Below are 26,454 nucleotides of genomic sequence, written 5' to 3'. Positions count from 1 at the left end.
GTCTTAAAAAGTCAAAATTATAACAAAGTAATCTACTGTAATAAAAAGGAATGGAAGTAAACTGTATTAAACATGGGTTAAGAATGAAGAAATTTAAAAAAAACTCTATATGGAGAATGATTAAAGATGTCCTTGCAAACCTGGGGCAATAAACAGATTTCAGGATCAAAAGCCACATACAGCGCAACAGTACAGAAAATTCTCTCCTGGAAGAGCTGGAAGGGACTGTAACAAGGGACCCCTGGAGATGCCAGGCCCTGAGCTGGGGACTCGCACGCACAAAGTTCAGCCAACTACAGGACCCAGCAGAGGGAGGGGAGTAAGAGACTGACCACATGTGTGCCCAGGGAGCAAGATGACCAGTGAGCTGACCAAGCAGGCATGGCTGATGGATATAAAATCTCCCCAAGGCCAGAGGGAGGGGGATGGCCACAGTTAGGCTGACCACTTTTTTAAAATGTAAAGGTGGGACACATGCATAACACCCCACACCCAGCAGCACAGCTGGAGCAGAGCCCAGCAGAGTGGGGGTAGATATGGGCTGCCCACTGTGAGCTCAGAGCTTCCCACTCTGTTGCCTTTCCCCTGGGAGCCCCACACCAGCTGCACACCCGCCATCCCCCCAGGGGATGTGCACAGCAGTGGGCAGCTGCCACCCTACATCCCCTGGATCGGCCACCTAGGGCTCCATTCCGCTTCATGGCCCAGTGCCATGCACCACCCTGGCTGGGCAGCGCTCCCATCCCCTACCCCATTCCTGCCCTCACAGTAGGGGCCATAATCTGACCCCCTTCTCTCCCCCTATACCTGCAGGGAGTGGCTCTCCACACTGCCCGGCTGTATTTCTGACCATGTGCACATGCGTGGGTGCACACATATACATGGCACCCCCTGCATCCCACTCCGGCAGCCCCAGGCAGCCCTTTGCAGGCTGGAATGCTGCCAGCCTGCAAGGGGAAACCTGGTATTTCCTGTGGATCCCTGCACAACACTGCGAATCTGGGATAAATGTTGTCCCAGAGTCAGGCAGCCAGGACCAGGACTTGAGGTTCCCATTCTGGGACCATCCCACCCAGTTAGGGACGAGTGGTCACCCTAGCCACAATGACAGCGAAAGACGGAGGCCTGCAGGGGGGCAATGGCAGAAACCCCCCTGCCCAAGAGACCTTCTGCATAAGAGAAGGGACTTCCATTGACCAAGAATAAAAGAATGAGTACTTGGGAAGTGTTAAGGATTTCCTTTTATTCTTCTCTGGTTTTTTGGTGCCTTGGGGGGCCCCCCAGGAAGGAGCTACAAAGAATTGAGGATTGTTTTATGTTCACCCTGAAGGAGCCCCGGTGTGGGGCGGAGGCAGAGTGGAGTATACCCAAGCAGACTGAGAACTGTTAGTGCTGGCCCTGGAAGGGCTAGGGGAGTGGATCCAGGGCAGGGGTACCCCGAGGATCATGGACTGTTTGGGAGAGCCTAGTACGGGCCTGCTCTTTGTTCTTTTTCTTTTCTTTTTTTTTTCCGTCCACAATAGTCACAACACCTTGGACTGCAATGGCTACAAGGGGCAGCAAGGAGCTACAGAGCAGTGTCCAGCACTCCGATTTTTTCTGTGGGATTTTCTTTTATTCTTTTTGGACTGACTGACATTTTCAGAGCAAGAGACCTGGGAGAGAGCCAGCGCCCAGACTGGTCAGAACCTGGATTAAAAAAAGTAAGACAGGCTGGAGCCCAGCAGGGCTGGGCCTCCATCCACTAACAGAAAGGGGGCAGGAGAAGGAGAGAGGGGGCCAAGTCCTACACTGCCCAGTCAGACTTGAGGCCAGGAGGAGCATAAGGAGACAAGGCGCTCACACCCTAGGTTTAGGCTACCTAAAGGCAGTCTCTCAAGAAAATGTCTCCAAATATCAACAAGATGTAACTGGTAAGAGAGAGAAAAGGGCCAGACTAGGGAACTAAAGTAGGTAGCCAGGTACCGCCCCACCACAAGGGTGCATCCAGGTGTCCCCAGAGGAGCATCCTATTTAAGGGACCTCAGGTCACTTGGTTTAGACCTCAACACAAATGCTAGTCCTAAAGTATTTCTATCAAATGCTCATCTAGTCTCCTCTTGAAAACTTTCAGTAAAGAAGACAGCTTCCCAAGGCAGTACATTCTTAACAATAAGGAAGTCTTTCCTGAGATCTAATCTAAATCTGCTCTCCTACAATTTAAAACCACTGATCCTTTTGCCCTGTGCAGCAAAAGAAAACAGTTGCACACAATAGTACAGATAAGACTTAGTTGGCACCAAGCACAATGGTACCATCACATCCTTATACCTAACAGTCTTGCTAATTCAGCCTAAAATAATATTTGTATTTTTTTTGCAGTTGTTACACTGCTGGCTCATATTGAGTCTGTTATCAAACAGGATACCCAAATTCTTACCAGTAATACTACCACCCAGTCCGTTGTTTCCCAGTCTGTTCGTGCATTTGAGTATTCTTCCCTAGACGTAGCACCTTATATTTGTTTGTACTGAACTTCATTCTGTTTTCTCTATTCTCCAGGTCTCTGAAAATCTTTTGGAATTACACTTCGACCCTCCAATGCTCACCATCCTTCCTAGTTTCATGTCAGCCTGACCAGAAAGCTCTCTATTCCAGCATCCAAATCACTAACAAACACATTAAACAGCACTAGATCCTAAAACAGACCCCTATGAGCCCCTGCTTGAAACCTCCTACCATTCTGACACTGAGCCATCTATAATGACCCTAGTAAAGTGAGCTCTTGCTCACAAAAGCTTACACATGCCTGATTCAGTTAGGCCAGAGCTGTCCAATTTCTGGGCAGCTGGGAACCACATACAGCAGATGCTGCATGCCACAAGGGCTGCCCCCACTAAACACTCAACTCAGCCCCTCCTTCCCAGATGCACACACCGTACAGGCAGTCTAGCCGCCCCACCCATTTCTCCCCTTCCACTGCATGCACAGCACCCCTGCTCCCTTTCCAGCCATGTAGATCATGCAGGTAGCCCACATGCAGCATGCAGAACTGGCAGCTGTCTCCCTCCTTTGCAGAGTACATAGTGTGCACAACTTGGCACCCTCCCCCCCACATACGCAGCACCAGCAGTCTGACCCCTTTCTGCTGCACAGCCCTGCTGCCTTCCTCTCCCCTGCAGGAGTAGGAGCAGGAACCAAAAGCCTGAAGAGGGAGGGGAAGCCCAGAGACAACGACTGCCACTGCTGTAAGAGAAATAGGCAGAGTTGAGGCTGGTGAGAGCCTATGAACTACCAGTTGGGCAGCATTGAGTTAAACTCTATGGCGCATCTCTACTCTGCCTTCCACCTTTTCTTACAGTTATGGAGTCAATTATGTAGCCAACCTTATAGTAATGTTCTAGCCCACATTTCTCCAGCTTAGTTATGAGAGTGTCAAGTGGGACTAGAGCAAAAGCCTTACTGAAGTTCAAGTATACTACGCCTACTGCATCTCTTTCATCTATCCAATTAGTTACTTTCTCAAAGAAATATCAAGTTGGTTTGGCATGACTTGTTTTTGGCACGACTGTTTGGGAGAGCCTGGTACGGGTCTGCTTGACTTGTTTTTAACAAATCCATGCTGGCTACTAATGATCAGCCTTTCCTCTAGATGTTTACACATTGACTTTTGTACAATATGTGACTTAACATATAAAAGGTAACAGTGAGTAGAGATACTCAAATCAGTGGGTCATCTGCAAGTGTCTGTAAAATACTGCTGAGAAGACTGTTAAAAAAAGAATTACAACAGTTGAGCACTGTAACTACGTGTGATTACTGCACACTAATTTGCAATGAGGTTTTGACCCAGCCAGCCAGTTATAAACTCCAAGCACACCCCTGAAAAGAACAAATGTAAATAGCCTATGGACAAGAAACATTAGGATTAGACCCCTGCCACATGTCAGTTAAAGGCATGATGGGATCTGAACTGCAGTCTCAACAGTCACGCACAGCAGGTGGCATGATTGTGGGATAAGGGGTTAGATTCCAATAGTGTCATACTGTCAGTGCAGAGGGAGCCAGGATCATAATCCTGGGCTCCCCCGCACCAATAAGCAGGGTGCCTGGTGCTCCTATAGCTAGGAGCCCTAATAAGCTGATAGGGGCTCCCAACTGTGCTCCTGTGGCTGGCAGTGCTGGCCATCTGACCACAGCTCCCATGCATTCCCGTGGCTGGGAGCCCTAGTCAGATGACTGGGCTGCCAGCCATGGGAGTACCATCTGAGCCCTTGGGGCTAGCCACACATTCAGTTGCTGGCATGCCACATTACACATTTTTTGAGTAATAACTTCGTGGCTTATTTCTTGTATTATTAACTGAATAAACGTGTTGCCAGGTTATTACCCAAGATACGATTAACTGGTCAACCACATCTTAAGTGTAATATCTGCCAGGGGCCTTAGATTAGTTTGAAGTCCTGTGAATTATTCTTATTTAGACCACATTTGAATTTATTACCCAGAATCATGAACTATCAGCAGAGTACACATGGTAATCTATCCTAAGTTTTAAAGTACCTTGCTAAAACATTTCCAAGTACAATATGGGAGATAAAGGAGATCCTGAAGGACACTTTACATATGTTATCACTGAGGGACTTGAGAAATATTCCTCACAAATAACTAAAAGCACAATTACACTACTATTTAACTTGTATTATCTAAGGTTTTAGAAGGGCCAAAGAAGAGCAGCTCTTGACACACTAACAACATTCTTGCATGACCAAAGCAACAAATGTATTCATCAGTATCAAAACCTGCCAGAAGGTCTGCTGTGCCAGATTTAAAAGCTAAATCCCCAAAGTTTGGACACACATGCTCTAATGTTACAAGTAAACAGGCAGGCAGCTTAAAATAAGATATATAGTCTGTCAGATCCTAAATATGCTAGACCCAGACTCAAAACATGCCTACATATGCATCAGTGCTAAAGACACAAATCAGCTTGCTTTTCAAAAAAGTGGGAACCCTTAGGCCATTTTCATGAAGTTTTTAAATAGCCGTGTCCATTTTCACTGAAGATGCACTGTATTATGTAGGCATAATGAATAGGCTCTACTAGAAAGAGAAATGAGAATTACCTTCCTTGGAAACAAACTTATTCAACAAATCTTGCCTTTATTAAATAAAAAAGTAGGCCTTCCATAACCCAGATGAAGCAACATAGTTTAACTTTTGATCATTTTTCTTTTATCTCCCCAGTCTCTACAATTAAAAATACTACTGCTTGGTCATTTGTCATTATTCCTGACCTTTGTTACAAACTGAACAGTCTGAAGCTTGGACAGAACATACATAATATATATAGGAAAATTAAACAGAGTTAAGAGAGAAAATAAAAGAAAAAAACCCTATTCACAACTAAAAAAAAAAGAAAAAAAAAAAAAAAGAATACTTACATGCATAAGATGATCATGAAAAATGTTGCTAAGGAGACGCAGTATTTTTACTGAAGATTTTCACTACTTGTTCATTCAAGGCTTTCATAAGCCACTTACTTGCTTCACTGAAATTTTAATCATTCTCCTTAAGAGATATTTAGATACTTTTCTTCTCAGGACATTTAATCCTTCTCTCTTCGCTAATATTTTTTCAAAATTTCAAACATTTGATGAAAATCATTTTTAAATTGAAGTTTCAACTATACTAAGAGCCAATAAAAAAAAGAATGTTGAGCTGCTGCATTTCTGACTGGCACCACAAAGTGTTGTGCGATTCTTCAAGTTACTGCAATCTATGTAACAAGCAGAGGACTTGACTATTATGAAAGAACCCAAGTGCTAGACTCCAGAAATAAATACATGCAAACCCATTTGTCACTTAAAACATAGAAGCAAGATACATAAATGCAACCTACTTAAACTAGATCGGATTATTCTATTTTATTTCAATGATATAAAATTCATCTTGTAACACCATGAAAGACAGCATTTCCACAACAACAGACATACCACTTAAATCTTTTATAACTCCAGCAGTTTGGTTTGTAATGAACCCTAAGGTCCCTCTGAGATGCAACCATACTGAGGTTAACTAAACAGTCGGGGGGGGGGAAGACCTCTTCTAGTGAATAAACTCATTTTTATAGACGTCTTTGACTTCTCCCATTAAATTATCATCTCCTGAATGAAACATGTTCAGTTCTCAGGACTCAATTTATGCAGATACTTTATTACCTGCTTTAAGTAAGTGTCTATGCAACTCAAATGTATAATTTTCTTCTTTTGAAACTATTTATCTTATTGATGCATTATTCTTCTACCTCCCTTTTGTGAACATGGAGTTCTAGATTTTCAGGCAGTCTCTGCCTCTTAATACAATTCTCCTACAAACTCTGTGCAGCCAGTTTTGCAGTTCCAACTGCATTTTATCAATCTTTTGTTCCCCATGTAATTAAAAATGTCTTTGGATTTATTTTAACCTTTTGTGCAAGCTTCTTTATTCTACTTCTTTAACCAAGTGTTTTTTTGCCATCTGTAATTATCAGACCTCATCTGTAAAGGTCTTGTGTCTTTTTGTACCCTATTTCTCAGTTTCTTTTTGTACCCATTTAGTCAGCTATACTGTCCTTTGTCACTCCTTGTATTTCTATAACTATTGGAACTTTATGTATTAATTTGCACTGGAATGCTTCCCCTATTTTCTCTGATGCTTCCTACTGTTACTTTACCCCAGCTGATTTCAGCCAACACCGGGTTTTTTAAAATAACTAAAAGGAAGTATGGTCAAGTAGTAGCCTAAAACATGAGTGAGGTGGGTTCAGTTCAGACTTCCTGTATGACTTTGGAAAAGTTGCTTAGCTTTTCTGTGCCTCTGCTGTCTTACCTGTAAAACAAGTGTAACATTTCTCTGCCTCACAGGGATGTTGTAAGAATAAATACATTAAACACTCACTAACTCACTAAGGTAAGGGTAGCAGATACATATCTCTATATGGATAATTGGTTTCCAATTACCTAGGATTAAAATGTCAAGTTGCCTAACCATGATTGCTTAACTGTTAGCACAGTTCATCATCACTAATGTATTTTCCAAAAAGAAAGTCAATCATTGCTCCTTTTCTAGTCTTTCATTCAGAATATTAGGTAAGAAAGCAGCTCTTTGTCATACCCTCAAAGATATTAAGTTCATTACTTTCCAGTGAAGTGCCCCAATTTATGACCGCATGTTTAATATACCTACAGAATACCCTCCTTCATACACTGGTCTGCCAGCCTTCTCACTATGCAGTGAAAATACTGATTGCTTAGATGTTCTGTCATGTATACAAATAATCACTATAGTAATTTGTAATTTAAGAAAAGAACAGTACATGACAGGTTTATACAGCTGTCTCACCCCCCCCCCCATACTTCTCTCCTATCTCTCTCCTCTATCATTTTTCATGGTCACTCCTTGTTTTTCTCCTTGAAGAACAAGAAATTAACAAACAAAGAAACAAACTCCAACAACAGATACTGCATATACTTTGTAAAATAGGAATCAAAGCTTTCCCCCAAAAGTAACTAAGGAGCACTGGGATCTTCACATTAATTTTAAAATCTGTTAGGTACAGTTAACCCTTGATGACATGAGATCTCACACTTTGGAAGCTTTCAGTATTCCGTATCAAAGGCTACAACCTAAGGAAAGCGCCTACTTTTCCATCAGAAATAGGTGGGTGCATGAATGACAGCTTCTACAAAATACGAAACAGCAGCAACAACAAAAATGCAAAATGTCAGTTTGTACGCTTCATTTATGGAAATGAAGGGATGTTTCCAAATAACAATAAAGCAGAATTTCACTATGAAACCAGCTATGAATTAAGTGAACTAAAGGTGTATTACTAATACAAAAACTACAATTTGAAAAATCTTCCAAATACTAAAACAGGAAACAAAAGTTCTGGCATTGTTTAAAAAGAACTCTAAAAAAAAGATGTGCAAATGACACTTAAAAAAAATAACATTCTTAGAAATACAGAAAACAAACACAAAAAAATAAAGACAGACAGCCTTTTTAAGAGCCCTGCTATTAACTTTCTACAAGTTGCATCTGAATCTCTCAATACAACTGACTTCACAACAAAGTTACTCCAATAAAATAAAACTGAATAAGACAAATTTAAGGGGCTTCCTCTCCATTCCTAAATTAATTTTACCAAGGAGGACAGAAATGCTAACTGTCCATTCTTTAAAAGGCTTTTAAAAGTTGCTTCTATAATTTTAACATGAATTACTTTTCAAGAGTTGAGCAGCGTATGAAGCACAAATATTCTGTTATGAAGGAGACAAGGTTCTTTGGGTAAATCTATCTTTTATTTGTTGAGGGAGAGAACTTTTAAAGATGCTTAAGACATCACCAAATGTAACTGTATCACATACATTCTAATGGTGGACTTGGCTTCCTTTGCTTTTGCATTTGTGCCAGCAGGTTACTGAGGGCTTAGCAGGTATATCTGTCTGGCATATAATGGTAAATCCCCATCTAAAGGCTTTGAATACAGAATTTAAGTGCCTGTTTTACTGCCCCTAGGAGCTATTAAAAATTCTGCTTGTCTAGCCCTTCTGTAAGCATAAGATGAATAAATATACAAAAAGGAAAAACCTGGTAGCCCTCTAGGAAGGGTGGTCTGGGTGCAGATGATCAAGCAAAGTTTCTCCTACTTCAATAGCCTTTAAAGTGTGTTTTTTGTAAAGAAAACAAAATAGCCTCCTTTTAAAGAACCAGATGGAAGTAGCATTAGGCTACAGCTATAAAACCTGCCTTACATCAGAAAAGTCCAGCAGGATCTAGGAAGAAAAACTACCTGGCTTCAGAGCCTGTCTTCTCTGAAATTCTTGCTTTATTGCCATTGTCCAACCATACTTGATTTTTTCTAGTATTCTAGGAAATTAACTCCACACAGCTGAGCCAGACCTTACCCCTTGCCTCTCTCAACCAGAGGAAGGCAGGTAAGTTCCTGATTTTTAAGGAGGGAACATCTTCCCAGAAAGCTTTGTTTTTAGCCTTGCTTGGCCTACAACCTTAGGCCCAGCTCTGTGCCCCTGGCCCCCCAACCCAAAAAGAACTATATCCCAGTTTGCAAAAGCAAGGAAACAAGTAATAAAAATCCTAGCACTGTAAAACATCATCAAAAAGTGAAAGATCACGACACTTATTTTTAAACAGATTCACCATACCCAATCCAGCTATTAACTCTCTGACTACACTTCCAACTCAAGCACCCTCATCCCCTCTTCAGATCCCAAGCCTAATACTACCCTCTTCTACCATAATTTCCCACTCTTCTCAGCTGTTAATCACTTACTAACAAGTATCAAGTTCCAATCCCCCTAAATCCTATCAAACTTTGGTTAATAACTCAACCTGACAGTAAGCCCCAGGAGAAAAAGAAGGCTATATATACAAACGTGCTACAGAAGACAATACGTTTATTAGGTATCAGAATTACTTTGACAACAGGCAGACTCAAGAATCCAAAGAAGTATCCATTAAACCTTGGAGGCTTCCCTTGGTGTGGGTATATATTTCTTTGACTTCAGGAAATGGAATACAATTTAGTTACACCTGCAATTCCAGGATACCACTCTGGTATTTCAAAGGATTACTGAGTTTCCAAGTAATTGCAGGGCTTGAGAATGACTCTCCTCAACTATGCTATAAAATTGTTGCTATGTAAATCTTTCTTGTTCATTACAGGGGCAACACAAAAACCTTGATGTTTATGCAACCTTAGTGGATTAAAACATTTTAAATGTTAGGACAAGCAATGTAAAATGACCTCCAAATTAAAACTAAGGCAGAAAGCATTTTAGGTAAGCAGAATGCTATTACCCATTGTGGAACTTGAAAACAGGTCAATCATATGCCACTGATTCATTTGCTGGAGAATGAGAACCACAATGATTCTTCCTACTCCTCTTATACTTCCAAACTAATTAACTTCCTAATTCCAAACACTCAATGACTTATTTGTATTTATCCTCTATGCTTTTCTGTGATTTATTATCATTAGCTATAAAATACCATCAACCTTGTTCATCCACATATAGATCTTTGTGTGGTTCTTCCCTCACTATCTCAACCCTGAAAATTTTCTTGGCTCCATTCTAAAAATATGCCCTCCAACCTTTGCAAGGCCTCAGAATTTTCTCTTTTATACATACTCACATTATGGCAATAAAGACCATAGATAGTTAAATAGAAAATAGTGGGTTATGCCTCCTTCAGCACAGCATTTTGCTACCATAGAGCTGCAGAACTGAAATTAGCTGGATTGTGAAGGAAAAGTGTCACTGCTCCCCTAAAAGTCTCCTGAGGCCTCGGACAAATATGCTGTTTCAAGTGCTCCAAATGCCTTCAAACTCCTACAAGCAGCAAAGGTGCAGATGTTCAAGCCCAAAGTGCTTCAGAAGTGACCATCAAAAGAAAAGGAATATTTTTGAACCACTCGTGAAACATTTGCATCCTCCAGCAGAGTGCATAGGGAGATGCTTGGCTCTCCAGAATGCCACAGGACCCCATGCCCCCAACACCCTGCAAATCAAAATTTGAAGTGTTCCAAGTTGGAGCACTTTGAATGAATGTTTGGCCACATCCTGAGATTTCCAAGCAGTGACTGAATCCCACATTACTTGGGGTACACAACAATCCCAGCTCAAGATGATAGATCTACCATTCTGTCAGCTGGAAAGTGTAAATACAAGGGTTGTGGTACAAAACTGAGAGGGGTGTTAAATTTCCCATCTTACAGAATGCAATTTAAAGTGACCTGTGTATTAATAAGAGAGTGCAGTACCAGAACAACAACAACAAAGTTAAGTTTCAACTGAAAGCAGGCAGCTCAATTAGTGTTGTTAAGCTGATAAACTCTGTCAATTAGGCTTTAGACAGCAGCTAATAAGGATAATTTATACTGTCAGTAACACAGCATACAGGCCCAGAGTAAAGACCGATTTTACAGCAGAAGAACAATAAGTAGCCAAGCAACGAAGTCATTTAACTCTATCACCTAAATGAATTTTCGTCTCTCAGAAAACGTAAGCTGATTCACAGCTGGGTGCACAAGAGGCGAGAGAACACAAAAAAGAATTGGTATATATTCAGGTTGCTCCATTTCAGAATAGTAGTTTATGGATGGCCTGACCAGGACAGCTTTAACAAGAAGCGTGTCTGAGGGAGGTCAGAACTAGTGTGCCTGAAAACTGCTTCACCAATGCCCCAAGCTTTGGTCTATGTCAGGGGTTGGCAACATACAGCCTGTGGGCTGGATCCAGCCTGATAAGCCACTGGATCTGGCCCATGGAGCTGAAGGGCTTTGCCTTCTTCTGCACCACTACCATCACTTCTCCCAGCTCCCACCCTAGTCCCTGGCTAGCTCAGATTCAGGCCAGTGGGAGCTGCATCAGGGCAGGAAGCTATAAACTGCTACCACTGCTGCTTCCCCCACTCCCAGCTGCATGGCCCCAACAGCTCCTCCAAGGCTGGAATCTGTACCTGTGTTACAGGGGGGGGCGGGGGATGGAGAAGTAGCACTGGTACAGGCACAGCTAGAGGCTGCATGGCTCCAAAACAGCTCCCTCTGTCTAAACTGTGTGCACAAGCAGCAAAGAAGGAAAGTGGCTGAGGAGCCACGAACCTTGGACAGCCTAGGCAGGATGGAGATCCCCCCAGGATATTTAGCAGAAAGGATCTAGGAGAAACAGCTACATGGGACTTCTGCAAACACCAAGAACATTTTAGTGGTGTAGAGTCCACCCTTCCAGCCATTCAGGTTTCCTTTCCCCACAAATTTATTCATAGCATGAGACCACAAAAGCTTATTTACTTGTTATGACCATGTCCTTATGTCCACTGGGAGTAGTATGTCTCCCTTTCTATTTTTACACCTCATCTTTAATCCTCTCAACATTACAGGGGTGTAAGTTGTAGACATGTTGGTCTAAGGACATAGGCAGACAAGGTTCTTTGGGTGAATCTGATATCTTTTATTAGACCAACTTAAATAGTTGGAGAACAATTTTTAAGCAAGCTTTCAGGTTCAAAAACCCTTTGTCAGGCTAAGGAAGTTTCAGCAGTTGATGTGTGCTCTTCCTGGATGGAATAAAAGCACACATCAACTGCTGACACTTCCTTAGCCTGATGAAGGGTTTTTGAATCCAAAAGCTTGCTTAAAAATTGTTCTCCAACTATTTAAGTTGGTCTAATAAAAGAATCAGATTCACCCAAAGAACCTAGTCTGCCTATATCCTCTCAATGTAACACTTTTTCACATAAACAACTATTTCTTCCTAGTGTTGCCCACTTCTTGGTTTATTAACACCCCAAAACCTGCTGTCTGCTACAAAAGAACAACTGAAAACATAGAAGAGACGCTATCTGTATGCACCACCTGTAAATATTAGAGATGCAACATACCAAAATAATATTGAAAAGGTAACATACTATCCTTGACTCCTATGATAAATACAAGCAGAGAATAAATGCAGAGAAACCTCGTATATGCAGGAATGGGGCAGGTGGGAGGTACAGTGGTACAAATGCACACCCCTTCTGCTGCCGCCACCGGTGTTCCTGGCTGATGTGGGAAGAGAAAGACTCTGAGCTGCTCCAGGCCTGATGCAGCCAAAGGATGCAGGTCTGTGTATGTATGAGGGGGGGGGGGGACGACACGGGACACCAAGCTTGCCAGAGGACAGCAGTAGCAGCATGCAGCTTCCACCTTCCAGTGCCTGCTCTCCATCTGCCCCTCTCCACAGATGTCGCTGGAAGCAGGCACTAGAAGAAGGAACCTGCATGCTGCTGTCCCCAACCCAGGCACTGGGGGATGCCCAGACCTACTCCTAACCCACTCATTTCCTGCATTGCAGGGCAAGGCTATACAGGAGCCAGGCTTGACTGGGGACAGTGCCACACATATTCCTCATTCTAGTGTCTGCTCCCAGCCAGCAAGGGACAATAGGTGGGGGAGGCAGACTAGAAGCAGGGGCTTGAAGGAGGAACCTGCATACTACTGCAGCTGCTTCACAGAGAAAAATAAATACAACTGTACTTTACCTAGGTCTCAGTAATGAACTAGCAAGAAACATCTGTGTATATATGACCATACTATAATCAAACATCAGATACCTTAGCTGTTTCAGGAATTCAATGTCAGCGTTGCTGTTGATAAGTTTGATGAATTCCTCATAGGAAGGAGCATATGTGTAGTCTTTCTTGTGATGCTCATTCACCTGTTCTCTGTACTCCATCTGGCTGAGCAGCATTTGGTTGATGTAGTCTGGATCACTCAGCAATTCTACCACAGGCTTCAGTACTGGGAAAAGAAAGATTTGAAAAAAACAATCTTTATGCACAGGAGTGAATTGTCATCTGTAAACTCAAAGCACAAAGCAGTGCCACATGTTTATACATATTAAAACCATGGAGATCAATACAATTCCAGGTAATTATACTCCCAAATTACACAAACTAAAATTTACCTTCGTCATACACTCGGTATGTTCATTATTGTTACTGTAAACCGTCACCAAGATTAACCTGAACTCTCATTTTTTCCACAGGCTCATACAAATTAAAAAAGAGGAACCCAAACTGCATTCTTTCACAAGCTTGTTTCTGGGTTATTTCTCTCAGACTCTATCATATTATGAGGTCTTGGAAAATGAAGAACTGCTAATTAAAGATATTCTATAATACATGACAAAATTTTGTCCCCATTTCCAAATTAAAGTATAAAGCAATTAGTGGTTTCATCATGAAACACTACTTCTAATTAGATAAGATGAACAAGCAAAGTAGGAAACCCGCAATAAAACAGACTCAAAAGAATAAATCACTATCTGCTACTTAATATGTGACTTCCTAGCATCATTCAATCACATTCACATCTTTCGATCAGTATTTGGCATGTCTGTACAACACATATAATACCAGGGCAAGCCAAGTCACTTAATTATAAAATGCTAAAGACTCAGTTTTACTTATGCTATAATGAAAGGATGGAAAGGCAAACCAGATACCATCTGCTAAGAAACTCTCCTGCAACAGAGCTAGAGTGCCTATGCTCATGCTTAGTTCTGGGCAGGTGACTGGTCCCATTAATTTTATGTGCTCAGAGTTAAATGAAATAGTTTTCGTTAAGCACAGAGAGTGCTCACTGCCTTACAGCATCACGTCCTTAATTTTCTAATGATATGAACAGAAGTTTCCCAAGCATGTTCATGAAACACTAAGGCCTTAAACCAATGTAACGTTAAACACCTTTAAAGGGAGAGGGGAACTAGCCACTGGGGAGCACGCTCATCAGCTGAATGGAGGATTAAAGTTACAGGGCTTCCACTCCATTTATGCTGCTTTAAAAAAAAATACAATTGACATTTATATTGGAACACCTTCTACTGATAATAATGTAATTCCAAAAATATATCATATTTTCTTACATGTCATATGCCCTCAAATAAGATGCACATCCTTGTTTTTGGAAGGCAGAACATAGAAAAACAAATTTTTCCAGACTCATGGACTAGAGCTGGCTTTTCCATAAAGACACTGTGCTTCAAGGTAGCCATCAGCTTGAAGCAGTGTCTTCCTGCTTCACACTCCTGCATGCTTCTATTCTGGCCTTCCACCTTAAGACATGCACCGCAATTTTAGAGACCAATTTGGAAGACAGGGTGGGGGGTGGCGAAGTGGGGACAGAAGAAGATCCATGTGGTACGCATGCAAATATGGTAACAGTTACATCTATCCACACCCTATCTATACCAGTCTCTGTGCATGCAGGCTGTGATAGAAATTTAAAGTTTAGCGTTTAAAGCATAATATCAATGCAGATCTATTAAAGGTTTTGAAAATTATTAGCATTGTATATATGCAAGTCTTTAGTCATCTTTGATCCATAATCTACCTTTTGTTGCAAGAATTTCTGCAAGGACTATGCGCAAGCTGAGAGACTGGGCATCCTTTGAGGGTAGGAGGCAACACACCAGAATTTGAGAACATTTTTGCAGGAATCTTACTTCTTCATCAGAGTCCCTCAGGCATGGGTGCAATAAAAAAGGTCTTGGCTGCTCTTCCTGCCTAGAAACAAAAGGAGAAAAAAGAAAGAAAAAAACCAGCAGTATTTTAGTTCTCTTCATAGTACTGGCTTTAGTTACCAGTATTAAAAGAGCAAATATGAGAAATCCATCATCACATACAGTCTTCAAAGAAAAAAAATTAAATAGAAACTATTTTTTTTTTAATTATGTGAAGTGAAGAAGACATTTTCCCTATTTCAATCCACTATTCTATCTTCTCTCTATACCTACTAAGCTAGAAATATTATTTTTAAATCCATACCCATATAAAATAAGTTGTCAAATATCAGAGCAAGACCTCAAGGGTAAAGATCAAATATAGGAATCCCTGACATAACTCTTGCTTTGACACACAATGACACTTTATTTTTTCAAACAAATGACAAGACATGAATAGGTAAATATGAATCCATTTTTATCCCTCTCATAAAAACAAAGAACAAAAGATAGGTTGAAAACAGACAAAAAGATTTGTATGTAGTACATTTGGTGTCCTCAGATATCATTAAACCAAAAATAAAGGTCAAAAGCCTACCAGACTAGGGTGGTTAAGTCATGCCAGTTTCTGTGACCAAAGTGAGGTGCCTAGCATTGCATCCAGTCACCTTTGATCTTCAGCTTGAATAACCAGGTACCTATTTACAGCTCAATCAGCTGGGGACAGTCTTCAGCACAAGTCCAGAGTAAGAATCTATTAATCACTCTGGCAATGGTGGTTCCCCACTGAAACTACAGTACAGTAAACATATACAAACTAATTAAACATTACATAAACAGTGAGTAAATCACAGTTGTGCCGATATGATTCCTTTCATTTTAATGAAGTGTAAACCCTTATGCAACCAACACTGGTGAGAGCTGGCAAGATATTTTCCCTATGGACATGTTACTCCATAACTGTCCACTACAGGACTTCTTAGACCTTCCTGCAAAGCATCTGATTTTAGTTTCTTTCAGGGACTCAAGAGAAGATTAGACCACGGCTTTGATGAAGAACGGCATTACCTATGGTCCTAAATACAAACATTATTTCCCACTCCTCTCCCCATCACACATAGGGGTCTCCTGGACAGAAAGAATACACTAAATGCTCTGTTTGGTGTGGAACAATCTTCTGTAAATTAAAACTTGTGTCTAAGTAATAGCTGCACAAATACTAAAAGATCATTACTGCAGAGAATAGTAATTACTGGATCTCAACTGCAGAATGCACTGTTTTAGGTTGATACAATAATGAAGAAATTCAGTAATCAATTGCCTGATGAAAATAATTTATGAGGAGGTGATGAACCCTTCTGACCTTGTTGCACTTCTCTCCAGTCATGGATAATTAGATGTTATGTACCTTAGAACAGTGAGAAGCATGACGTACACGCTCCTGCAGTTCAGTAAAAAACCTGATTCTTCAAAATTAACCAATTATTGTGAGGTAAAGAAAGATGGAACTTTATATAGTGCTTTTGTTCCTAGGTAACTGCCCATGTATACAGTAAATTAATGTTTACATGCAACAATTTGCTCTTCTTTCACTACAATCCTTCATTTATCTGCCTTCATTTATAGCAGAGCTAAAGTGTATGCACAGACAGTTACCACAGAGCAGGTGATGAAGAAAAGAACCCCACCCATACATTCGGTAACTTGTTCATGATCTAACTTAAAGAAACCCCGGTATGTGTCAAGATTTCAATCAAATCACACAGACATCTGTTGGGGAAAGGGTATCCATTCTGAGCCTACTGCTAGTATGGCTGTGAGGACAGGCACCCTGAAGAAACAAAACAGAAAACAAAGCCTATCCCATATGCCTAGATGATCAGGGCTTTAAGCATTTACCCTTTGATCTAATCTACATCAGGCTACATCTACAGATCCTAGCCAACCGATCAATGGTTTCTGTCAGACTAAATGTAATTCATGAAGACAGTAAAATGATAACTGGAAGAGAAGCCCTTTTGGCTAACATAAACCATATCTCCACTGAAAAGCTCTGCCAAAATAGCAAAAGCATCAGTGGTTCTGTCTTGTAGACAAATCTTTTGTTGCCATGGTTAGGAGCGACTCAGAAATTGCCAAGGAAACCAGCCATAGCTGGAAAAGAATTTTGACAGAGGAAATGCATAAGTGAGACACCAAGGCAATTGTGTCAAAGTGTGGGGAAGGGGACAAGCAAAGGAAAAAATGGGGGGAGGAGGAGAGAATTGCAAAAAATATATATCCTTGAAAGTGTCGTTTTCTACGCATTCCCACAGGACAGTTCCGTGGTAGACATTCTCCCCATTCCACTTTCTGACTGGGAACTAAGCTGTCCCACTGCAAGTAGTAGCATGGGGTGCATGCGATGGGATAGAGGCAGTGTGATGGGTGAGCAGCTATCTGAAACTATCCAAGTAGTCTGTGAGGTTGCAGATTCCCTCAGAGCCAGCCACTCTAGTCAGAACACAGAGAGCCAGACACCACTTTCTGATGCTTTGCTTTGCAACTAGAGTCAGGGCCAGAAGCTGCCTACTGCCAGACTGGTGGGGACACAGAGCCCAGGTTGGGACAGAGATCAGAGCCCGTTCCAGCAGCAGGTACCACCTGGGGGCAGCAATGCCTCAGCCCCTGCTCCAACTGCAGATCCAAGGCCAGAAGCTGCCTGCTGGCAGGGCAAAGGGGCATTGTCCCAGTTGGGGTCTGCAATCGGAGCCCACCCCAGCAACCGGCAGTTCCCAGAAGCAGGAAGCAATGTCCCAGACCTCACTCCAACAGCAGTCAGGGCCAGGAGCTGCCTGCTGCCAGAGCAGGGGGACATTGTCCCAGCCTGTAGCTGGCACCAGAAGCAGGGAACTGCCAGAGGGCAGAAAGCAATGTCCCAGCCCCGCTCTAGTCACATATCTGAGGCCAGGAATTCCCTGCACAAAAAGAGTTCCCTGCCCAGCCCAGAGCTGGTTGGGATCTGCACCACAACAGGACAGTTCCTGGCCAGCCCCAGGATGAGTAGGGAAGGAGCTGGCTGGGCACTCTTCTGTTTCAGGGCAGGTCTCAGTAGCTCCAGGCTGCATGTGCAGACTTTCCCACTTAGCTCAGAGCTGGCCAGGAAGTGTCCTGTTCTGGGGCAGATTCTGGCCAGCCGGGGTAGTACAGGGAAGCCTCGCTAGGTACAGGGCTTGTCCCCATGTACATGGGGTGAGAGAGCTCTACAGCAGCAGTAGTCCCAGCCTGTGCACATCAGGACCTCTCCCAATGTGTACAGGCTCAGCCAATAGACACCTACTGCTGCAGTCAACAGAGCTCTCCTGACCTAATGCTCCCTGCCATCCCTGCAGGGGGCCAAACCAGGGTGGGAGCAAATCTGCTCTCAAGAGGGAACACATGTAGATGTGCTCACTGGTAGGCTTACTCCACGGTATTTTTACTGCACAGTAAGCCTACTTCAAATTAAGACCATGTGTAGACACACCTTCTGTTCCCCAGTCTCTTTATAGAAGTCTAAGGGGAAAAAATCTTCAGTGGATTTGAGCCTGGATAAGTTCTACACAAGCATCTGTGTATATCAGTGCCAACTTTCCCACAGAGAAAGTAGTTTTCCACTGGTACTGAGCCAGACACATCAAGTGGTACTTGACAACAGAAAGGGAAAAGAAATAAAGTATCAGCTGCAAAATAAATAAATATGTTGGTGGTATTACTTTCAAAAGATAGATACAAGTTATTGGGACTGAACTGTTACACTGGCATGATCCTGCAGAAATACAAGTATAGTAAAACCACTCCAACTTTAACTTGGGATTCATCCAGAGTCAAAGTTAGGGTCCAAGTTAGTGACAGTTAATCCCTATGAACCCTGCTACATGTTCACATTAAAGCTGGATAGAAATCATCTACAGATTTGTTACACATTTTTCAAGCACTAACTCTATAGCTGTTTGGCTTTTTTTATAGCTGGATAGTCATTTTTATCATGTGATAATTATTTTGTGCATGTGGCTGGTCTAAATTTACTGTGCAATTTACCAGTTAATTGTGTAATATATATTACACAGCAGGGGCCTATGGGATCATGCCAGTGTAAAAGTGAGGTCATAATAATTACCGCATGCTCCTGAGCTGTGGATTCCTTCCAATCTTCAAAGCAGCTAAAGGGTATTTTGTCTATACCCAATGTTTCTGGACGCAATCTTCCTCCAAACTCCTGCTGGCAGAGCAGGAATCTTTACTATCTGCTTACCAATAGAATGGCTGGCAATCTCTCCCTCCTTGTCTGATACATACTTGTCCCTTTGGAGAAGCACTATGTACATTTTTTCTTTTGAACAGCTCCAGCACGTAATTTACATGATATCCACAGAATGTATTGAAGAACGTCTCTTGAGGCAAGGAAATTAACTGAAGTTTTGGTTTCTTCCAGCCTCCATTCACTATCTAGTCACTAGCTCCTAGACAAATGCACAGCATATCTGAGTAAGGCACATCTAGCAAACAACACCTTGTGTCGCCCAAAATCAGTTAGAGCTCTCATCACTAAATGACGATGCTTGACCCCAAAGCATCATTTGAGGGGTTTTTTCCTCTGTAGCTCCTTTACAAGAGTTGTGAGAAAGAATATGGAGAAGGCATGAAGAAGTTCTAATTAAATGGGTTTTTAAGACCAGGGGTGCACTGCCAGATTTTTTTGACCAATGCTAACAGCCAATTATCAGTGAGCCATATCAGCTGATACCGATCTGATTGTTGATATGCACCCAGGCAACATGGGGAGCAGCTGGGTCTCCCTCCCCCACTTCAGGGGCCTCAATCTGCCCTCCCCATGCCCCCTTCCCTCACAAAAAACTTACCAGCCAGACCTGGTCGCTCTCCATGCTGCCGGGCTGCACTCCTGGCCAGCTGTGCGCTGTGTGCTGTGTGCTACAGCTGTGCACATGCACGGTGCATTTATCAGCCACACTGGCACACCAGCCAAAAAAAGCCAATTGCCAACACAATTTGCCTTATATCAGTGCTGATACGATATGGGATCAATGTATCCAATGTATCCCAATGTAATTGGTTTATCTGTAACATCTTAAATAGAGGTGTACATGGTCACATTTCTCCATTAGTAACAAATTTAGTAAAAATTAAAGGAAGGTGCTGTCATTTTGTTGTGACAAGAAATAGGAAACTAAACTGCAACACATATACAAAGAATCAGAGTGCCATGACATTTATCCAAAATCAACTTGTAAAGATATGGTACTTCCCACAAACCCTTTTAAGCAACCCAGCTTGGTGCTCCAGTATTAGCTGCTCCTTCCACTCAGTTTCTACTTACATGTTCCCTAAGATCTATTGTTTTGACTGTGCAACTGGATTTTCTTTGAAATGTTTTAACCAAGGCTACACACTAGTTTTCATATAGTGTTTTCACAGCTTGGCTAATTACCTATAACATTCTGAGCTCACCCATTCAATGAACTAAAATATAAATCTCAAACTGTAGCAAGTGATTCCCAAGACAGGTAGCTTCCAAGCTACTAATTCAAAGCTTTGTTTTATCTGCTTCAAACATCACAGAGAAACAATGACAAATGGCATCTTAACTCAAGCATGTCCTTGTCAACAATCAAAATTTCAGTGGTTCTGACATATACCAACATAACAAGATGCAGCAGACATAACTAATTTAATACAGGCAGTACACAACATCTGTATTTTACGCAGCATCACAAGTTATTACTTTCACTTCCTTTTAAGCTACAAAGCCAACATTAATCTTGCAGAAGTTTAGTTTCAGAAATTTCCATTGTATAAGTTCTTCAAACGTGCATGGAATTGTGAACTGTACAGACAAACCTGCAGTGTACCACTAAGGAAACCAAATTACTTTCCTCTGGCTATAAAAAAAAAAAAAAAATAGTGCAAAATTAGTAAATATAACCCTGAAAAAAAAAAAGTTAAGAAGTAGTAAATAATTTGCAAAATATCAAAGCAAACTCTTTCACTGTTGAAAGCTAAACACATACAATACAGAGCCTTGTTAGCCAGGATCCTCACTCTTAGTAATCTGAGAAAGACATGTACACAGTGTATTATTTGGCACATTGTCAAGTGTCACAATATTTGGTGCTTTTTTCCCCCCCCCGAAGCCCAATCTGCTGTAATTTGATTATGTGAAGTATGCTTTTAACAATTTTTTTATATTTCTTTCTGTTCTACCTCCCCTGCAAGCACGCACACACTCTCCTCCTCTGAGACATTGGGGAAAGCTTAGAAACAAGAACCTGGAAGCATAAAACAAAAGGATATCAATACAAAGAATCCAAAATATTATTTGGGATGGTCAAATTCAGGAATTTTTTGAATGCTTGAGGTCAGCAATACTACTGGTCATAAGTGCAAATTTAGAATTTCACCTCTCACATCTAGGGGCTGACCAGGAAACAGGCATGGTTCAGATGTATGGCCTTCACAGAAGGCTCTCTCAAGTGTCATACAAGTTCACTTGTTTGCTTGGAATATGAGAGAAGCTTTAAAAAAGTCCACAGGAAAAAAAGCACAGCCTTCCCAGTATTCTGGAAAATCGTTCCTTTTGATCTTTAATTAGTCTGCCAACAAAGCCTCACAACGTTACAATTAGCTTTTAATTATCTTAATAATGCACTGGGGTGAGTTGAAGTGTGCATGCAACAAATCCTCAAAAGATTTCTGTAGCACATTCTTTGTGTTAAAACAAACAAGCCCCAGCAAGTACCAGGGGATAACATACAGCCTGCGTCTCTTTACCTGCATCACCCTCAGATCTTAATACTCCTTGACACTGCAGCAGAGTTAAGACTGCTTGATCTTTGTGAAACTTTGAAAAAAAAATGAAAGAAGTGGATTTAGATTTGTATACAAGCACCATAACACAAGACAGAAAAGCAAGCTGCCTGCTCTTAAAAATTTTTATAAAAACAACCATGCAGTTTGAAGCAAGCCAACCCAAACATTTTTATAGCAACTATTTTGTCACTTTACATAGAAGCCATCATCTCAATGCTCCAATCATTCTAAAATATGGTCATCAGAAATGTGTTTCCCAGTTATTTGTTTGTGCACAGGTCTTGCAAGAGGAAAAAACTCTATGTAGGACTTGATAACAGACTCAAAGAAGGTATGAATTAGATTGCAAATTCTGCTTATACAGGTCCAAGCACGAGGCCTGATCCTGATTAAAGCACTATTTTTTCTAAAAAATAGAACACTAGGACTTTATGAACTCTTCTTGCAAGTTCATTAAATATTCAGTGCTTGTACTAGCCCAGAAGTACTTTAATAGGCTCATACCCCGTCTTGTTATCATTTCTTCATTCTCACCCTCACTAAGTATCAACTCTCATTACAACCCTCTCAGATTCACACTAATCCTCTCACTGTGGTCCCAAGTTGTGAAAGGCAAATAGAATTGTAGAATTGGGAGTTTTAGTCTAGCCTACCTTGCGGCTGGTTGTGTGTGTACTGTAGGTCATCATCAGATTTAGCTCTCAGGAACTCAAATTCTTTGTGCCAGTCTGCTCCATCTAGCTTTATGGTAATAACATATTTATTTCATTTGAAATGCTACCTTATGGTCTGCATTAAGTACAGCAAGTATAATGTGTACATTTATTAAATATGGTTACACACACAAATACAGTTGATCCTACCCCAAGGGGCCAAGAAAAACACCACCCCCCCGACCATTGAAAAACAAACTTTGTATTGCTGCTGGGAGAAAAAAAAGGTACTAGTAACCTTTGTAATGAAAACTTGTTTCAGTTCTTAGGTTGTTTGTTGCCAGAAAGAGAAAGGAAGAACATATCTTTGTTTGTAAGACTCACTCTTCTTTAAATTTGTTAATAACTAGAGACTGCCCTAAAACAACCTTCAACAGGAGTCCTGAGTGGGGACTGAAATCAGTCCTAAGGGATCAATTTCACTAAGTGATAACTCATGCTATGAATCAAATGTCAAAGGCCTACCTCACTGATCATCATATCAGGAGTTATGAACAATCAACTTGGCCAAGCAGCACTCCATCACACTATATATTCCTTAGAAAATATGTTAGAATTTGTTTCTGCATTCTTAATCACAATGCCCCCAACTGTAAATTAGAAGTAATGAAAGAGTAAATCCCTTGTTTACTCAAAGTCTGCAATGCAAACTGCATCCCGTTACACTTTTAGCACCCTTCTTCACAGATGTTCAAAAGGCATCATTTTTATTAGGCTCAAGAACAGGTGAGGGGTACCAGTTGCTATACCATGGTAACTTTGGGCTTTTCTAAAGAGAAGTTAGAGTGCAGTAAACTATACTGTGAAATAACCATATGCTCTTATGTACTTTCAAGGGTGAAATAAGCCCCCTCATATCCAGCCTTACTTTGCCAAGTCCTTTACACTAAGACTTTAAAATTTCATCTAAAAGGTATTGTTGTTTTTTGCCTCCAGGAAAAAAACAACTATTTTACATTATGAAACAGAAAGTGAAGTCCAGAAATTAGATAATTCTGGCCACGCTAGAGAGCATGCTTCCACAACAGATGGTATTTATACCAGATTCCTTTAGGAAAGTTTCATGCAATTTAACTGCCACCTTTCTCAGCTCACAATCCATCCTAGATCATAAAATATTGCGATTAGGATTCAACATTTTTGTCTTACACACATGAGCTTAGGTAAACCATCTAGATGATACAGGAAAGCAAATGAAAACAAATAAGCAAAACTGAAGGAAAAAACTGAGGTTCACCAATTACGACACCCCTAAAATTACAAGGAATCCAGAATGTGGGATGCCCATTTTATTCCATAATAGACACTTTCTACTTAATACACAAAAGAAGAAAAAATAAAAATCATTATGGCCTCTACTAATAAAAGTCTAAGGCAAGATTTGTTCCCCACCTCAAATGTAGAAGTCAGTTGACTAGGTGAATATAAATAAAAATGTCTCTGGTCAAAGTATGTAATCTCATTTATGCCAAGAGATTATATTAGCAGCCAAATAATTTCCCCTGTAAACATTTCTGCAGCATTACAAAGTATTTAGCTATATAGGGACAGGAAGCGTTTCAGCTTCAGTTGGACCTTTGTCACTCGATGGACAATTTCTGGGAGGGAAAAAAAGATCTCTTACTCTTTTTCACCCCTATAGCAGTTACTTGGCATTTCAGAAGGCTCTACACGTGGCTAAAACAATTTCCCAGCCTTCAGTTCATCAAGGAGTAGCAGACTGGTCCCATGCCACATATAGCACCCGTATTGTTGGATCCAACCCATGGGTCACATGCAGCACACACCAGCCCTGCTCCAGGGCTTGAACTGTGGCGCAAGCTGAACCTGATGCTGTAGGCAGTGCCCACAGCACAGGGTGCTGGAATAGGTACGCACTGCATGCTGGACAAGCTTCACATGCTGGTTCTGGCACACACAGGTGACCTGGGCCCCACCCAAAGCCAGTGTGAGAAGCTAATCCAGCAGGAAGCTGCATGCAGCACAGACCCCAAACCCTGGGTCACACCTAGCACCCATGGTGCTGACAGTGCAAGCCCCAGCCAGCACATGCTGTACACGTCACCCTGACAGACCACCCTTGCACACTGGCTCTAGCATGACCCGATCTGATCCACAGACTGGCCCAAAGATCCTCACCCAGCCCACAAAGCCAGATGTATTTGACACCCCTGAGTTAAAGGCCTAGCATAAAAGACCAATGGGAGTAAGGGAGGGTTTAAATGGCTAAGAGATGACCTGGAGTGAACTGGATGCCAGAACACTGAACCTCACACTAAACAGATTAGCATATTTGGTTTTTTGGATGCAAGAATCTCTCTCCTCTGCTGGACTTTTGTCAGCAGATAACACAAGGAGACAGACGAGTAGATAACCTCTTCTCAAAAATAGAACACGATGCATTTAAAATTGCATTTAAAATACTTGCCATACTTGACTAATTAAACTCCTTTTGTCGTCACACTGCATAAAAATTGAAACATGAAAACTACAGCACTTGTGTGGAAATCAAAAACATGAAAAAAGTTAGCTTTATTTATGGTTTATTTCATCATTTCACTTGCTCAAATTAGTTGGTTTAAATATCATGACAAAGACAAATACCCAAGTTCAAATCTAAATTTACTGTAATTTGTGAAATTCAGACAGAACCAAACTATTAGCAAAATCTCAGTTCAAATGCTAGACCACATTTAACACAGTTGGTTCCTGTACTCCATTTCCTTTTTAAAATCACAGTGACATATAAGCAGAGATCCTGGTTTTCTCTGATAAAAGAATATCCTCAATTTTCAGGTTAAAAAGAGTAATCCAAAATCCACATTTTTCCATGATTAAAAAATATTCCCAATTTTTGGGTTAAAAAAAGTAACCCAAAGTCCATGTCTTTCCATCAAAAAAATGAAACATCACTATATATATATAAAAAATTATGTATTGTATTAGTGGTATTTCATTTTAATTGGAGAAAACCAGGATCCCTGCATATAAGTGAATGAAAGTTTACATAGCGCCCCAACTTCAGACATAGAAACAATATAATGCAGATACCCAACTGTCTCACTCTGGAACCAGATTACAGCCATCACCAGAGGACTGAACAATTTAAGCTACACAAAACATAGAAAAGCTTTTTACACCAAAAAGGGGTCTCAGAATCACAATCTTAGCTGTAGCAGGAGCAAACGTGTCCTGTATAAATTTTTTTCAATATCAGCATTTAGGGTTTGTTCTATCTGTAAATGAAGAGATGGGATTAATTGCCGCACAAAGGGATTCCTAGTATGCGCAGTTCATTTTTATATTAATGTCTCCCTGCCTCCATAGGCGCTATCAAAGTGAATGTAACATTTCAACACAAAAATGAATCAGAAAAAAAAAACACAAAAGATTTTCACTATACTCAATAAATATCATGATAATATGTGCCATTACCTAATACAACAAAGATCTGGTTGAAATGGACCCAATTATAAAAAAAAGTAATAAGCCTGCTAATCAAGAATCAGTAATAAATGGCATCAAAAGAGAGGAAATTATAATTTGGAGTATTTCATCTACTTTCAAATGACCAAATGTTTGCAATTAAAATGTGCTGTGATACTTCAGGGAGACAACAAATATTTTTTCAGCGAATACCTGGCAAATATTTCATAGATTTCACAGACATTAGGGCTGGAAGGGACCTTGGGAGATCATCGAGTCCAGCCCCCTGCCTAAAGGGCAGGAAGTCAGCTGGGGTCATAGGAACCCAGTTTACTCTTGAAGGTGTTCAATGTAGGTGCTCGAACCACCTCCGCTGGCAGACTGTTCCAGACCTTGGGGGCTCGGACAGTAAAGAAATTCTTCCTTATGTCCAGCCTGAAACA

At 41.1% G+C, this 26,454-nt stretch overlaps 1 protein-coding gene across 2 annotated transcripts in view; it reads right to left on the bottom strand.

Moving 5' to 3' along the window:
- Nucleotides 1–26,454, bottom strand: part of SNX25 (sorting nexin 25) — a 129,899-nt gene that overhangs the window by 71,486 nt on the left and 31,959 nt on the right. For both annotated transcript variants that reach the window (XM_019534696.1, XM_019534697.1), the window contains exons 4-5: nucleotides 14,918–15,090; nucleotides 13,138–13,324 (exon numbers count right to left, since the gene is read on the bottom strand). In XM_019534696.1, the coding sequence (XP_019390241.1) occupies nucleotides 13,138–13,324; nucleotides 14,918–15,090 (360 nt within the window). The remainder of the gene's footprint in view (nucleotides 1–13,137; nucleotides 13,325–14,917; nucleotides 15,091–26,454) is intronic.

Source organism: Crocodylus porosus, unplaced genomic scaffold, assembly GCF_001723895.1.
Source record: "Crocodylus porosus isolate Cpor-Errol unplaced genomic scaffold, CroPor_comp1, whole genome shotgun sequence".
Lineage (NCBI taxonomy): Eukaryota > Metazoa > Chordata > Crocodylia > Crocodylidae > Crocodylus > Crocodylus porosus.
The sequence above is the reverse complement of the archived record's forward strand: the minus strand, read 5'-3'. Positions and strand labels throughout refer to the sequence as shown.